A 17993-nucleotide genomic window follows, 5' to 3' on the forward strand; every position below is an offset into this window, starting at 1 on the left:
CAACACTCTTTCATTATATATTTTTTTCTTCTCTTTTCTTTTTTAATTCATGGCAAACATCCTTAAAAAAATCATACCAATCCAAGCCTTATCCACAAACTTCGGCATAGGTGTGTTATACCTAGTCACAGCCGACCTAAAAACAACAAGAGACCCGCGGGTCTAGCGCTCACCTGAGTATCGCAAGTTCACCTTTCACGCAGTCACTAATCTAAATTATTCACAGCTCTACCAAAATTTGACGAGGCATTCTCAAGTGGAAGATGAAAATGTACAATAAGGGCCCAATTTTTTCAAGATTCCTTAATTTGGGGGAATTGGGGTCCCCTGGGGCCCTCTGGGTGGGGCATGGTGCCCAGTTTGATAAATTGAGATCCTGACCACCTAGGGATGCTACCTGCCAAGTTTGACAAAAATCCATCATGAGGTTTTCAGGAAGAAGATGAAAATGTACAATTCAGGCCCCCATTTGGACCCTTCCAACCACCCCCCCCCCTACCCCCAAGAGGGGCACCCCTGGATCTCCTATGAACAAACTTGAAACTACAGTCATTAATGTACTCACTCATAGTATTATCTCAGCTCTATAACTTCTAATTCTAGAGAAGATTTTTAAAGATTCCTTCATTTGGGGGGTTTGGGCCCCCTGGGGGCCCCCTGGGCGGGGCATGGTGCCCATTTTAACAAATTGAGATCCTAACCCCCTAGGGATGCTACCTGCCAAGTTTGGTGAAAATGGGTTATGGGGTTCTCAAGAAGAAGATAAAAATGTACAATTTAGGCCCCATTAGGACCCCTCCTCACCCCCCCCCCCCCCCCTGGGTCCCAAGGGGGGCACCCCTGATTCTGCCATGAACAAACTTGAAACTACAGTCATCAATGTGCTAACTCATAGTATTAACCTAGCTCTATCACTTCTGGTTCTAGAGAAGAAGATTTTTGCGGATTCCTTAATTTTGGGGGGTTTGGGCCCCCTGGGGGCCCCCTGGGTGGGTCATGGTGCCCATTTTAACAAATGGAGTTCCTAACCCCCTAGGGATGCTACCTGCCAAGTTTGGTGAAAATGGGTCATGGAGTTCTCAAGAAGAAGATGAAAATGTACAATTTAGGCCCCATTAGAACCCTTCCCCACCCCCCTCCCCTGGGTCCCAAGGGGGGCACCCCTGATTCTGCCATGAACAAACTTGAAACTACAGTCATCAATGTACTAACTCATAGTATTAACTTAGCTCTATCACTTCTGGTTCTAGAGAAGAAGATTTTTACAGATTCCTTAATTTTGGGGGGTTTGGGCCCCCCTGGGGGCCCCCTGGGTGGGGCATGGTGCCCATTTTAACAAATTGAGTTCCTAACCCCCTAGGGATGCTACCTGCCAAGTTTGATGAAAATCGGTCATGGGGTTTTCAAGAAGAAGATGAAAATGTAAAAAGTTTACGCACGACGCACGACGGACGACGGACGACGCACGACGCACGACGCACGACGCACGACGGACGCCGGACGAAGGGCGATCGCAATAGCTCACTTGAGCCTTTGGCTCAGGTGAGCTAACAATGGATTCACATAGTAATTTTTGAAAATGAGAAAAAAGCATACAAATTTATCATTCTGCAATTGATCCAAAAATCTCATAAAGACGATGATTGCCTTGAGTGTTACAAATTCATTACCTGAAGTAATGGCAATGCAAACAATCCATTATTCAGCATGTGTTTGGCACTGTATGTAATCCTTAGGAAATAAGAGGCCTAAAGGCGAGACTACAAACATGGACTTGTTGGAAAAGAGCATGCGAGAGAGGGCAGCAAACTCATCACCACGCACTGGAAATTATCTACAACTTGGGATGGTAGGTCACTTCAGCACGGACAGTCCAAGATTATTCAGCACACAGGTGACCACGCAGCACAGAGCGTCCACGGGTCAGTACACGAATGGTCAGCAATGATCAGATGTTTTGTGGTATCAGGCTTTGGTGTCCTCCTGGACCACACCAAGCTATGAGCATCATCATCTGTAGAGAGGCTTCACACGAGGGCGACTCTGGATGCGAAAAAGGAGGACAAGCAACATAGCCATGAACATCTACTACCTGCACACTGCACATTCCTTGCAGTATTCCCACATACAGTAAAATTAACTTATTATACCCACATCTTCTGGAACCTGCCTGGCCTTGCTTCAAGGAAATACTTAGATGGGTGCAACTGTTGTGCATCTACGTTGACTACATGGGCAAATTTCATCAAACTGGACAAAACTGTACTACGATCTCTCCTTGTCTCTATGGCAGCATCATTTGGGCAAGATGTGCAGATAAAATCCCAATCTATATCCAATATTTCTAGCACAATGAACAAGCCCTCGACTTACTTATGTGTGTCTCATGAGCAAAAAATCTCCCATAAGACTTTCATGAAATGGACCCCGGGTGAGAGTAAAAAAGAACAACAGAGAAAATTTGATCAAAATCAGATAAGAATTTAAGGATGTTATGAAATTGTAAAGTTTTGCTAATTTTCACTAAACAGTTCTTGAACACTCAATATGAATAAGTAAATGAATGAATTGATGTCACTGCCTCATAACTTGCCTTACGAATCATACACAAAATTTTGAAATTCCATTTTTTTTTTTCAGATGTAATCATGCCCCAGTCTAAAATTCTAATACATCTGACTGATCATTACTTTGTGAAGTTACTCAACCAGGAATAACACTAGGTTTAATAGCAGAAAATTTGAATTTTTGTTATTTTTTTTTTACACGATCCATGAAAAATTGTGAGAGGATGATACAATAAGCTCTCTCATTTGCATATTCATATCTACTGTTAAAGAACTGTTTAGCAGAAATTACAGAAATTTCACACTATATAACTTTCCTATGCTTTACTTAATTAAGATCAAATTTTCACTGTCAAATCTATAAAAACAATATTCTTTCTTCTCAGACCAACATCTAGTGTGGTCTGGAATTGCCCTTTCACTAGGTAAATGATGTCCAACGTGAAAAGCTACAGAAACACTCACTGCGAGAAGGTTCCTGGGTATGTAGCCTTCCTTCTCTCCAATCTTGGCCCACCACCATTCCTTCTCCTCCTCGTCACCCTTCCGCAAGATCTGCAGCTCGTCCCCGTCCCGGAAGCCTAGCTCGTCCTCCTTCTCGGCATTGTACGTGTAGACGGCGTACACTGGGTTCCCTTCGGTGCCCATCTTATTTTGCACTCCTGCAAGACAGACACAGACGTGGTGTGACAATGAGATTCGGCAAGGTATCAAGACATTGTTCGACCGGAAAGATTCCTTGTTCAAGGAGAAATAGACATTATTCTAAAGAACTACATCTTTCTAGTTAAGGAAAAGGTTTTTATTGAATATGATATTGATAGTAATAATATGATCTTCTTTATCCAGGGTAGCCTCTTCAGTGTTGACATTGCCCTACCAGAGGGCCCTGCTATTTTTATTACCCTAGCATTGCCAGGTACCCATTTATATACCTAGGTCGAGAGGGACATGGTGGGTAAAGACATCTTGTCCAAGGATGCAAGCACTGGGCTAAATTCAAATTTGAGACATCTGATTGGGAGTTGGGAGTCTCATCCACTACGCCACGGCGCCTCTTATTCCAATATTACCTTCCCTCTCCCTCTCCTCTGCTATTTCTCTTCTCAAAGCTTCCTCTCATAATCTCTCTCAATCTCTGCCTCCTTCCTAGTGCCAAAACATTTGCTCCTGCAACAATTGCTCTGGTCTTATTTTCTCCAATGACTTAGGGTTAGGGTTAGGGTTGTGATGGGGTTTTAGGTTTAGTTGTGAGGATTAGGATTTGAGTTAGGGTTATGTTTGTGGGTAGAATTTATGTTTGGCTTAGCCTGCAGATAATACACAAGACCAAATTTTTGCAGGAGCAAATGTCATGGAACCCTCCTTCCTAGACCTCACCCCCTCCCTTCCCAAAGAGGTTCCCTGTTGCCTACCGAAGAGATAGTCTGAGCAACCCTGGAAGCCCTCCTCATCCTCCTCACACTTCTGGGCGGGGGTCTCGCGGTCACTGATGGTAGTGGAGTAGAGGCAGGCACCGTGCTCCACCAGGTTCCGCACCATGATGATGTTGTTGCAGGAGGCCGCACAGTGCAGGGGAGTCCTGGAGTTAATACAAGAACAAGAAAACAAAAATTAATTTACTTCATCAGAGCTTTCAGACACTGACGCTTCAGACAGGGAGCACGTTCTGATAATGAACTTCCCGGGGCACCCAAATTCCAAGCAATACGCACATAAATCACAAATTCATAAAAGATAACTGATTATTGGACAGAAGTCTTTTTACATTAGCAGATAGCATATAATGATCCTCCCTTCAACAGTGCATTTTCATCTGCATTTTTATGAAGTGTGTTCTGTGACATGTGTTGAATGTTACCACTGTTCAGTAAAAAATTACAACACCATGCAGTATTAAAAGGTGACAAAAAGCAAGTTGCCAATTCAAAGTTTGTTATTTCAGATTCAAGAATCTCTCTGTTGATATTACATAGAATAAACTGCTAATGTGCATGACTTAAAAGCTGTTTATCATTGGGAACAGTGATTTAAAAATGTCTAAGTTGTCACATTTAATGCAAATTTGTGGGCCAGTTGTATCGCAAAACATCTTACCCTATAAAAAAATTGCAATAAAGCCTAAAATATAAGGAGATAACACTATTTTTCTTTAAAAAACGTAACTGTAGCTGGTTTATTCTAGAAACAATTTTATTCTATTGTTCCTATTTCGTATATTTAACAATACTTAATTTTGATTAAATTGATTAACATTTTTTTCATTGGTTGTTTCTATCCCTACCCTACATTTTAAAACTATTTTGAAGCAATAAGGCTAGGTTTTTGTTTCATCTTCAAATGGTAAATATACCTTTAACCCGTTGATGACAAGTCCTGAGTATACTTGGACAGGTGTTTATGGGAAATGTGTGTTGTAGCAAAATCAGTTCGTCCTTACGGGGATAAGAACAACGGTTTTCTTCTCCTTCCAAATACATACCAGCCATCACTGTCTGGAGAATTAACGTCCACTCCGTATTGAATGAGGAAGTTGACAATCTCGTAGTGGTTGGCACAGATGGCATTATGGAGGGCTGTGATTCCTTCATCATTGGCACCACTTGGGTTGGACACCTGTGGTTTGGGGGTTAAGCAGAAAAAATATTGTTGCATATAGCTTCAGAATTTGTGAGCATAAATGTGCCACTATGAATGAAATTAGCTGGGGTAAATACATTTGTAACTGATATGTCATTTAGAAAGGTCCAATTTATTATCTTCCCATTGACATCAGTAAAATCTGGCTTGCCTACTGTCTAAGTATGTTTTGACACAAAAAATGCTACATTTACGCATGATTTTGTATTATTTCACTGACCGAGATGCTAGCAGAATAATTTAACAACTCCTTTCACTGAACTCAAAGACCACACTTCTGAGTAGATATCCAGTAAAATTTCTGTTTGTTGTTAAAGCTGTTTGAATGGTGCATTACAGGGTTTTTCAAACAAAAGAGCATAGGCTGAGGTTCTTTGGCAAACATACAGTGGACCCCCTAGAAGAAAGAGATTGTCACTTCTAAGGAATCTTTGATATGCTAGTGTAATTAGGTGAAATGATCTAGAAGAAATAACACACTTGGAGATTCTGTGAAAGTCACAAACCTCGGGAATGATCTGTCGAACAAGGCTGAACTCTCCCTCCAGAGAGGCGTCCAGGAGAAGAGCCAGGGGATCGAAGCGAACCCTGATGCCTTTGCTCTTGCTCTTTGGATTCTTCAAGATGCCCTTGATCTTGGTCTGAGGCTTCTTGGTCTGGTCTAGGATGGGCGAGCGGGAATACTGCGAGAGAGCCTTCTGATACTGCTTGTGACTGAGGATGGCATCATTGCGATACTTGCTGCTGGGCTCTTCCGCACTTTTATTGCTTTCTGGCGGTGCTGGCTCACTCTTCGAATCCTCAGGTGGAGTCACGTCCGGCTTCTGGTTGTCATCCACTTCCGGTGCGGCAACTGGGGTGAGTGTGACGCCCCCTTGACCCCCTTGGTCTGGCTGCTTCTGGTCTTGTTGGGGTTGCTGCTGTCCAGGAAGTGGGGCGGCTTCAGGAGGAGCTTGGGGATGCTCTGGCTGGAAAAAGGGAAGCTTCTTGCGCAGCTCCGCATTGAGGAAGGAGAAGTTTTCATCCTTGCTCTCTGTGTAGGAGAGGCGCTTCTTGAGGGGGCGTGGCATGTTGTGGATCCTCTTGGGGTCCATGTAGCGCTGGAGAGTGAGCGTTGGAAATTTCACCGGACTAGCAGGTCTGTTCGGGGAAATTGGTGCGTCGTCACCCTCATCCCCTTGCATGTCGCTGATTGGGAAGAGACCAGAGGGCTGGAAGTTTGCTGGTCTGGATGGGTAGTAGGGAGGGTTTGAGAAGCCCTGCTCAAAGCTTGGTCGATTGTAGTTGCGGTCATGAGCATTTGGGGGAGGGGCATACATGCCAACAGTAGCTGCTGATCGTTGGTGATGCGGCCTGGTGGCATCAGTGCTGTCAGCGGATGGACCTGCAGGAACAGTAGAAGGCGACTCTGAACCACGGGAAGTTGCCTGGCTGTAAAAGGATTGATTGGGGTAGGGAGCACCTGCAACAGAAGAAGAAGGAGTTGTGCTAGGGCTGCCAAAACTAGTCAACCTCGTGTTCTCACTTCTGGCGGGTGGCGGTGGTGGTGCCTTCTTGCCTTGAGGGGAAGGAGGATGCCTCAAGGCACCCTGAGGCTGCTGGGGTGGAAGTGGTCTAGAATCAAGGTCTGTAGCCTCCCACACTGATGAAGAAGGCTGTCCACTTGGGCTGTACATCGGTGACCTGTCACCAGCAGGACGATTAAAGAGATAATTCCCACGGGGATCGTTTTGGGACATGGGTAAATTTCTCTGGACCTGCACCCGAAGGTCTTTGTTGATATTTGAGATTTGTCCATCTTGTCCAGGCAACATAGTAATGGGAGACCTGTTCTGTGCATCCCGATTCTGTGCTGGCCATCGATTGGCGTTGCCCTGGCTGGGAGATCCAGCTCCTGGGCGATTACTTGAGGCCAAGTTACCACCTTGCCGCATGCCGGATGGCCCAGTGGAGCTGGGAACGCTGTCAAGACTAGAGTTCTCTGTCAGTGACGATGTCTCACTACCACTAGCGTCCATCTGAGACTGAGGAATGACCATCGGAGTGCCCTGCGGCCCTGTGACCGGAACAGACGATCCTGTGCGGGGCTTGAATCCTGGGTGCTGCAGCATGGAGGGTTTGGGGGCAGGGACAGGCTTGTTGGCCGGCACTGGCTTCTGGCGGAATGCATCGCTACCATCACCATTCACAAGACGATTGGGGCGTGGCGCCACTGGAGGCCTCTGGCCTGGATACTGACCGCCATTGTCCATGTGGGGACTGTTGCGATCCAGTCCATGGTCACTGGCCCGCCTGGGAGCAATGTTGCCATTGGGCATGTTCCTCGTCATAGCGTTGTTGTTGCTGTTGTTTGAAGGAGATGACCTTTGGCTGCTGGGCACTGGTGACTGACGCTGCTGCTGCTGCAGCGTCCTCTTACGTCTCAACAGGTCCGTCAGCTCTCCAATGCGTTTGTCGACAAGGACCATCTCCCCATTGCGCTGAGCCAGGGCTTTCTTCTGGTTTTCGACCATGATGCTCTGCTGCTCATTCATCTTATTGCGATGCTGTGAAAAATGCAGTTAGATAAAAGACATTATTAGGAAGGCGGCCACACAGAAATATACATTTACACAGAAAGACTCACATCAATTCATACAGAGGAACATAAGGCACAGAGAATAACGCAGTTTACACTTCAGAATTTCATGGCAAGCAAACTTATTCACTCTAACTCATTTTCTAAAAGATTATAAACAAAGCTAAGTTGTTTCTGCACTATTCAATCTATAAACTTGTTGATTTCATATCTTTTCGCCAAATCTGATTTTCACTTCTATAGTTTTAGCCCAATCTGATGATAGAGACAGTGACTGACTATACTAGAAATCAACATTTGACATACATCAACATTGCAAGAAACTCTGCTCACGTCAACAGTATTTTCATCTCTTACGGAGAGCCTAATCTTTTCCATTAAATCTCTTTAATTTTATTATGATACTTGAGACAGATAAGCTTCAGTAAACGGGAAGGCCATGGTAACACAGTTAGGATTAGAATTATGAGGTAATTCATTGACAAGTATATTTCAGACATCTGTGCCAATTGGCGAGGAAAGTGCTCCATCATGAATGCCAATTCGTGAACAAAGCGCAGTACAGGGATATCTCACTGAGCAGTGAATGTTTGTGAACACAGAGAATTTTACGTTTTTTTCAGGGTTTGTGAACAGTTGCAATCAACTTTGTAAATAGTTGCAATCAAATTTGCAAACAATTTTCATTATTGCAAACAGCTTTTCTTGTCGCAAAAAATTTTTTGAACACATTCAAAATGTCTCTGCAACATGAAATCTATTTGTGACAATTAAAACTGTTTGCAAATTTGATTGAAACGGTCTATGAACCCTGACAAAACCTGAAATTTGCTGCGTTCGAAAAACATTCGCAAATGTTTGCAGTGAGATACCCCCTTAACCCATTGAGGACGGACTGATTTTGCTATAACATGCATTTCCCATAGACACCTGCCCAAGCATCCTCAGGACTCATCTTCAACGGGGTTAAGATATACACATTTACACGTGTGCAATGGAGTCCTCACCAGCAGTTCCTTGCGGAGCCGATCGAGCTCCTGGGAGGCAGCGGATGACTGGAGGGAGCTGCCGTTGCCCCTCCGGAGGTTCTCCAACTGCTGGGTCAGATGGTCCACCTTGGCCACTGCCTTCGCCAGCTCCTGCTCCTTCTCCCTGAAGAGACCTCGCAGGTCGTCCAGCTCCGCTGCTGGAAAGAGCAAGGATGGGGGAGAGAAAGAGTGAGGATGCTTCTGGTACCGTGAGCTGTTTGAGGGGACAATAGCAGGGCTACCAACAGCTACCCACCAAAATCAGGAAGATTCAAAGAGCAAGGAGGACAATACTCAAGATTAACATGCAACTTGATGGCATACATGATTCCTAAATCAGAGAGATCTCTATATTCCCTCATCCATCTCTATACCCCCTCATCCAGACATACAGAAATACCAAAGTTTTTTCAGATAGCATCCTGGAGAATCAGGCAGACTTAGCTCTATTTTAGGCAAGTTGTAAAGGGAGTAGAGTAAAAGAATGTCTTGAGCACGATGCAGTTTTGAAGAATTTTACAGAAGTAGGGAGGGTATGTGAGAAAGCATAGCAGAAAAATCCCATTCCAAATTGGCATGTGACATTTGGGTACAATGTTACTGACGCCTTGCTGGCCAGTCAAGCTGCAAGGATATGTTTTAGTCCATATGGTTGGCGTGTTCGGAACTAGCTAATTGGAAGGGATTTCCACAAAAGAAACAGTTTGCCCTGATAAAAAAAGGGCCAGTAAATAACTAAAGGCCAGTAATCCTCTAAATATGGCTTCTGTCCAGTCTCCTAAGCTAGGCCATGGAGTGTAACATATTGTCATGACAACCTACACCGGATGCCGTTACATGTCAGCATTACTCACTCATACAGGCTTAGGAATCCAAACAGAAACCACAGGTATTCCTCTGCTCACTGTACAACATGGAGCTCTTTCCATGGGTTTGTACCCCTTCTTTACTCTACAAGCCCACCATCCCTGCCCACTTGAATTTAAAGTGGTGTGCCATACGATGGCATCAAGTTTATGTGACAGGTACACACAGTTCTGCCAGCTCCAGGGTTACATTTGATTGAAAGCCATGCCCTGGCAGCACATGCACCTGTGTTTGCTTAATTCATCTACCATTTGCTATTATTGTTTGAGCTCCCATTTAGCACCCCTTATGTCACACCCAGCAACATTGTACTGAATACATGACTCTGAATACCCATTGGTTCCACATCCACTCTTCTTACACTGACAAAAACACAAACAAAGCCCACAGGGTTTAAAAACCACACCTACAGATGTTTCAAGTACAAATTAATATGAAATATGTCTCTCGATCTTGCAGTAAAGATTGGCTCTTAACCAAGATGGGGATTTGGCATTTTGGCTCTTCAATAATAAAGCTCATTCAGCTATCTAGGCATTACCCAATTCTGTTCATCAAAGTATTGACTTTGGGTCTAAAAGCAATTGCCTTTGTCAATACTGTATTTGAGTAAGTCCAACTTAGGCTGTCATTACATTATACATGTCTTCTTTCCTTGATGATAATGCACAAACTGATAATGTACAAACTGATGATAATGTACAATATGATAATGTACAAATGTCTTTAGTATAGAAAGGACTGAACCAATGCAAAGATGTTCTAGATCAATTGAGAGCATGCTATAATTTGGGTCATAAATCAGTTGCATTCATCTAGCTAGCATATGAATAACTTTGCTAAAACCATATACCTTCCTTTTTTTTTATTCATTTATTATTTTTTTTTTTTTGGTGCTGGTATAACTTCCTAATGTATCTGAGCGGCAAGAAGAAAAATGCACTGCACACGTCAAGTTGGTATACTCTTATCTACTGCTGAGTTTCCTCACACCTAGCTCATCCTGGAGAGATGGGGGACAAACACCATGCCTGTACTGGTAGCAGCAGCAGGCACTGGATGGCCAGAGAGGGGGTACTTACACAGGTTGGTGTTGGTCACTTTGACCGTGTCCGCCTGCCCCTGCATGACACGCAGCCGCTGCAGCTTCATCTCCTGCTGCTCCACCTTCTCCCTCAGCCGTCTTAGCCGCTCGTTCTCTACGGCAACTTGCTGTATGTCACACAAAAGGGAGAGGGAAGAAAAAGACACTTACAAATATGCACATTTAGGATAATAACAAAATAATCATTGCCGTAAGAATCATAAGAGTCTATGTACACAAAATAACAAAATAACCACTCAGTACACAGGCCTACCATACACAGACATATAATAAATTGTTGTTTTATGTCCAGTCAAATGGGTTATCTCTGGCATCCTGGTGTATTTAAGGACAAGGTTGAATGTGTGTGTGTGTCTGTCTGTCTGTCTGTCTGTTTGTATGTTTGTTAAATCATTAATATGTGTGTTGGAAGGAGGAAAGAAAAAAATGTTTCAAGGAAGTATGAGGAACAACAGAAAAGTAGCTATGGAGATAGACAAACAAGAGTATTATGCTTGTAATTTCCAAGCATTTAAGCAGGTTGGTTTGACGCATCTATTATCCTTGGAAGTTTGTTTGCTTATTTTTTTTCACCAGTCTCACCTTGTATATCAGTGCAATGAAGAGAAAATAAAGGAATATTCAGTGCAACTATCTACAGAACAAAAACATGCATTCAACATCATCACGTTCAATGACATTTTTGCCTGTGATGCATGCTTTACATAGTCCCAAGGCAGTTGCAAGCATATAATTTCCGTAAGTAAAGCTGCATAAAGTTTGACTGAATGCTGTACTGCTCATTAGCTTCCATCAAAACTGCTGTATTACTGTACTCAAGGGACTACTCAACCCATTTATTACTCTAGTTGTATATCTTTCAGTATATGCTAGTATGTTTCCATGTAATCAATATATGAAAAAAACAAAACCGCTCCAAATCTTTCACATTTTTGAACAACCTACATGTACCCTTTCACACAGGAAATCATACATAATGAATAAGACTACTAGATCAAGTGAATGCTACATTCCCCACTTTACCCCACCCCTCCAAATTGTTACTATTTAGGGATGCTGACAACAAGATGAATAATTCATGGGGAATCTAAAGGCATGAGTCATGCATGCGGTCATGGCATTGCTTGGAAATGGCCCACACCTAATCCAGATGACCAGGCTTAGCATTAAACAAACACTGAGATAGTTTGAGAAGAAGAAGGGTGTTAATTCCAGTGTTTGCATGGCATTACTGGCCGTATGGTGTCCACAACAAATGACATCAGGCAAGGCATCAAATTTCTAAGCCATCAAGCTCAGAATTTTACTGATCTGCACAACATGAGGTAATTGGGTACAATGAAAAAAAAAAGAAATGCATATTTCTATGACACCACTTTACTGTAATTCTCCCCTCGCAGTATACGAATAGGAAAAAAGCCTTGGTACAAGCAGGACAAATTATATACATCTCATTCGACTGATAACAGCCACAAAGTTCTGCTAGAGGCAACCATCACACTATTGGATGCAGGGACTGTCAAAAAAGAAAACAAAAAGGGGGACAAAAAAAGGGAACTGGCTAGTCTTTTGGTTATGCTACTTTGCCTGAATATTCTCCTCGCATTGCATCGAGACTGGAACAGCAGGCAGTGCCGGGCAGCGCTGTTTGTGCAATTCTTGGATACACTACGCTTCACAGCTGGTTATCACCTTTCACTGCCAGCTCGGTTCTCTCAAGACGGCAGCGGCCAATTTGATAAAATGCTGCCTTACGCTGCTCCAGCACGAGCAATGTCTCACCATCACCAGAACGCAAACGTCATCAAGAGAAGCGGCGCAATGTGATAAAGAGAGAACGCGGTAAAATCTCACTGTGCACCATTGCTATGATTTGCTTGCCCTGTGTGAGGAGTTAATTTATACACTTGCGCACCTGCAATGGAGATTACAACAAGGATTGGCGCAAGGAGCAAGGACTTTCAATTGATTATGCACCCGTAGAAATAAGTCAATTGAATTGAATGTATATGCAGACATTTGAATTCATTACACAGAGGCAGATGAAAATTATTCCATTCCTGCCAAAGAACCAAGTCTATTCTGCAACCACACATCACACTACAGCTGCCTTACCCCCTCCCCCTCCCCATTAAAGACTAATATCCACTTAACTCCTACACTTTAAATTGATTACTGACGTCCACAATCCACTTATTGACTCCTTCACTGCACAAACATCTCACTGACAATAGGCTCGTTCACACACAAGGGAAAAAGTGAGATTTAAAAATCAATTTTCTTATCGCGATCAAAATTTCGAAATTTTTTCCTGTGTGGACAGAAAAATCTCACTAATTTTCGCGATCCTAATCGCGATCCAACTCGCACTATTTGTGCGATTTTTCAGAAAAATCACGATTATTTTGCCAAGCGTCGTGTGTGTGAGCGCGATCGAGATTCGGAAATCGGTATTTTTTAATCGCGCGCGAAACTCTATTGGGACCGCGGGGTCAGTCTTCGGTCATGCAAGTTTCGCGCATGCGCAATTTGGCCACTGATCGTTCTTTCCTTGCTGCGAAGTGCGATTTTTTTCCTGTGTACGAACGGTCGAAAAAAAACCCCGAAATTTGGATCGCGATTGTAATTTCGATTTTCGTTGTGTGTGAACAGGCCTATTTTGAAGAGCACATGGATTATAGACATCATAGACTACAGTATCACAGGCACCTATCTCAATTTTCCTTGTTTGGTTCTTCATAGTGAGCTTTACATACAAATGTAGAATACTTAGATGCATTTAGCGGAATACTATGTGAACGCATGAAATCCAACCACTGAGTCATCACAAGAAGAAATTAATTGAGAGGACAGCTGTACATTTCTCCGACTATGATTTGAGTATTCATTTCATAGTTGCCCATCTTTTTCCATTGTCGTTGATGCTTTTTGAATTCTTTTTTTTTATTACCAGTATAAGGTATGGAAGATGGTAAGCTGAGACAGGGTAAAAAGAAAAGAAAAAGAGGGATGGAAGAAAGAAGGTCATAGTATATGTGAGGTATGTTGGTTTAAGCTGAACAAGAGTGCACATGCACTTTTCCCCCCTAACGAAACAGACACCCAGAACTATTCCAAGCTACATTTGCAAAACTTTCGAATAAGAAATTGATAGTTTCATTTCCCCTGGTTAGCCTCACAGGGTTTCTACCTTTACAAAGCCATATGTACAAAATGTAATGGTGATCTGTCATAGACAGGATGTTATATGATACAAGCATTCATTTTTTTTTTCTTCCAGTGCTGACTCACAGAAAGTGATGTACTTCTGGTGAAAATACAAAGCATTATTCTTGTAGTGAGGCTAGCATATTTCACCCTGATGCAAGTCGTAATATCATAACAAGATGAACTATACAGGAAAAGGGAGTACAAATAAGCATGACCTATTTCAAAATCAGTCAATCTGACAGCTATCTATGCTGTCATACAGAAATCAAAAACAGACAAATGATAATCTGCATGCTGTAGACTAGGCGTCACAGTTGCAGCATTAAATTGAATATCCCCTGCTGGAAATTTGCCTTGAAGTGCTTCCAGGTAGAGACATAATTTGATATGAATGGTTGAAATGCCACAGCAAATGTCATATGAATCCTGATGTTTTTTGGGATAACCCTCAAAGAAGATATAAACACATCAACTCTATATAAATATTTAAAATTCTCTCCTTCCCCTCCAAAAAAAAAAAAAAATGATGGTTAAGACAACTAGAAAACTAGAAATGTCGCTATGGCGACTGGTATGCCTCCGCCATAATGCATGATTCTCCTAATAGGTCTAGATAGTAAATGTACATGTGGACAATGTGTGATTACATTTTCACAAAACTGGCAAAATATTGAAATGACAAGTTTGTCACAAATGTGTTGAATGTTCACCTTCCTTGACCTTGGTTTAATTGGATGAATAGGAGAGCATGTATTTGGGGATTTAAGGACTTTAACTTGACTTTGACCCATTCATACATTTATGCATTGAGTAATTTTCATGGTACCGGTATGGAGAAAAAGTGCAATTTCTGTACTGAATAGTAAATTGTTACCATGTTCATCTGGCCTTTGACCCTAAAATTCATAAGATAATCACTTTCAGGTAGAACATGCATAAATATGCAGTAAGTTTCACGATAAATTGAGCCACTTCTGAGATATGGAGGAAAAAGTTAGTTCAGCACTTTCACTTGATCTTTGACCTTTTGACCTTTGAGGTAAACCAAAAAAAGAAAAAAAGAAAAAGAAAAACTCTCCAGAGAATTTCTATTAGGTTACACATGCATACACCAAGTGTAAAAAAAAAATAATAATAATCCTGCTGGCATTGCATGAACATGAGGGAAATAGTAAAATTTTGAAGTGTTGCACTTGACCTTTGACCCCTGACCTTTGATACCATGAACCCTACATTCTCTAGATAACCACTGCCAGTCAGTACATGTATATACTATGTTCCATGAAGATACCTTAAACAATTTTCCAATTTACAGATAAAAAAGAAGTTGTAATACTTTCACTCGACCTTTTGACCTTTGACCTTTGACCTCATGACCTAAACTTTCACCAGAGAATCTAAATTGGGTAATACATGTATACACTAAGTTTCAAAAAAAATATCTTCAGGCATTGCATAGATATGGTGGAAATAGTGAAATTTTATGTATTTGACCTTGACCTTTTGACCTTTGACCTTGAGCACGTGCACCCAAAAGTTGATAGGCACAACTTCACCCCCTAATACACATACATGCCAAGTTTCATTAGGATACCTCAACAGCTTTTGATAGTTACCTTGTCCACAAAATTCATTACGGACGGACGGAAAGACGGACGGACGGACGGAAGGACGGACGGACGGACGGACGGACGGACAACCCGAAAACATAATGCCTCCGGCACCACTTCGTGGCGGAGGCATAATTAGCTCTTTGGCTACTTTCTATTGACATATAAGAATTATGATCCATTTCGTCATCATGAATACATCCCCGATCTCCTGAAAACAATTTTTTAAATGTTATTGCTATTGCTAATAGTCCTATGGATCCTGCTGCAATCTACTGATAACATCCCTCCAAGCCACCTACACAGATTTTTCAATCAAATTACATTTATTACGGCTGTAAACGTCAAACGAGTCGCGACTGTGTCCCCTCTGGTGATGCACGTCTAGGAATCCACATCTAATTAGCTTTTTGCGTCAAAATATTTTTGTTGACCTTACTTCTAGTGTGGGTTTTTTTCAATTTCTTCTGTCTATTTTCCAGAGGAAGGTACCGTCTGATATTTGATAGATTTCAAACATTAAGTTAACCCATCTAATTAAGAGAATAGTCTGGTGTAGCGATAAAAACACATGTCAGATCTAGTGACTATCAAATTTAAGTTCCTGTCTGGGAAGGGCCAAAATACAGATCCTGAGAAACCAGGAAAACAATAAAACAGAAATAAATAATCAGACCATAAGTATGCACGTATAATTTGAGACCTTCAATATGAGGTGCCACACAAGAATCTAGGTAATTCATTTTAAATCCTCTTAACCCGTTGAGGACGAGTCCTGAGTACAGGTATACTCGGGCAAGTGTCTATGGGAAATGCGTGTTGTAGCAAAAATCAGTCTGTCCTCAACGGGTTAATGACATTACACAACCGTCCACTTTTATATGTGATATGTTCACTTGATTGTGTGCTGATAAATAGTGAGCTTTTTGGGTCTCACTAAGGATCACTAAGGATTCTCCTACAGAATACTCTAAAGAAAAACATAAACAGCGTCACATGATGATTTTTTTTTTTCTATAGATGCTGATCCTCTTTGCAGGGTTTGAAGGGATTACTACACCACCTGACCACAATTAACCAATAAATCCCCTCAATTTGCAAACCGGTGATCAGTCTGTCTCATCCGATTCTCCATCGCTCAGAGCTTAGGAAGAAAAGGAAGGACTGATTTGGAATCAAATCAGTTAAGTCTAGATACAAGGAATTCTTATTAATGCAACCTATAATCTTTCTTGATGAGAGAAGAACATGGTGTATCTCCCTCACTATTCAGTAACTGTACAAACTCTCTCTACCTGCACACACACAGTATTTGATATGTCCTACTTAATGGATATCATAGAGTAAACAGAATTGCTATAGATACATCCATCTTGAATGTAGAGGACCCTGAGGCAAAGGATAATATTTTTCAATATTACAGGGAACTTTCGTAACCAAGAACCCCAATATACCAAACTCTCCTTATAACAACCTAACTTTTCTTGTTCCAAAGTTAAAGATTTTTTGCATTTTTTTTTTTTGAAACCTTGATACAATAAAAGATTTCACTGGTCTTAAAAGGAGTTTGTTACACCAGGATGACCACTGTACAACTGAATGTGCCGAAGTCTTTGCCAAGTTTTTATTGATAAATTTGATGTCCAAGTCAGCTACACTCGTACGATGTTGTGCTAATTTTAAAAACATTGCCAACAAATGTGAGAGTAAGACTATTATGACCAAGTGGTAGCATTCACAATTGATAACAGCAGTGACAGTATAAGAAAAATCATTTTCTACCTTGGATTATGATATTCAGCGCATTTGTGTCACAGGAGGCAATATTTTCACAACTTGTTTCCATCATAAATATAACCTGATGTGCTAAATTTGCAAAAATAGATATATTGTGCATAGAATAAATGAAAGAAGGAAACCCCAAAACTTTCCACATGATAGGTCACATGATTATTTGGTGTCAAGACTGTAATCTGTACACCACACTGCACTAAACCCGGGTTTATTTTGCAGGATATGTGACTACTAAAGATGCATTCTTCTATTTTTAGTCAACAGCAACAGACCAAACATGACCCAAGTTTGGAGTATAAAACATATAAAAGCCATCATCAAACTCCACAGAATAGATCCAGATGATTGAGCATGATGTCCTGGGCAATTGTGTGTATGAAGACAGAGTGGAGATGAAATATGTTCTTCCCAAAACTTTGTGTCAATCAATGACTCCTTTACCAATAGCCAATGAAATAAAATCTGAGTCTTCAGATAGACTGGAGTTGACAGAGCAGACAGAACCTAGTGTTGTTTTGAATCATCTTTGGTCACATGTGTCGACCCTCAGCCCCCCTCTTGTGCTCAAATCAGTGCTTTTGTTAGATTATCTCA

General features: G+C 41.8%; 1 protein-coding gene across 3 annotated transcripts in view; it reads right to left on the reverse strand.

Annotated features, from left to right (window-relative positions):
• Positions 1 to 1648: 1648 nt before the first annotated feature.
• Positions 1649 to 17993, reverse strand: part of LOC139733238 (apoptosis-stimulating of p53 protein 1-like) — a 52174-nt gene continuing 35829 nt past the window's right edge. For all 3 annotated transcript variants that reach the window (XM_071644076.1, XM_071644077.1, XM_071644078.1), the window contains 7 exons: positions 10763 to 10892; positions 8793 to 8971; positions 5714 to 7753; positions 5050 to 5183; positions 3983 to 4149; positions 3033 to 3229; positions 1649 to 2043 (listed from right to left, as the gene is read on the reverse strand). In XM_071644076.1, coding sequence (XP_071500177.1) covers positions 2011 to 2043; positions 3033 to 3229; positions 3983 to 4149; positions 5050 to 5183; positions 5714 to 7753; positions 8793 to 8971; positions 10763 to 10892 — 2880 coding nt within the window. In that variant the 3' untranslated portion in view covers positions 1649 to 2010. The remainder of the gene's footprint in view (positions 2044 to 3032; positions 3230 to 3982; positions 4150 to 5049; positions 5184 to 5713; positions 7754 to 8792; positions 8972 to 10762; positions 10893 to 17993) is intronic.

This window comes from Diadema antillarum, unplaced genomic scaffold, assembly GCF_040938485.1.
Source record: "Diadema antillarum isolate AM-2024a unplaced genomic scaffold, OU_Dant_1.0 seq00000463_RagTag, whole genome shotgun sequence".
Lineage (NCBI taxonomy): Eukaryota > Metazoa > Echinodermata > Echinoidea > Diadematoida > Diadematidae > Diadema > Diadema antillarum.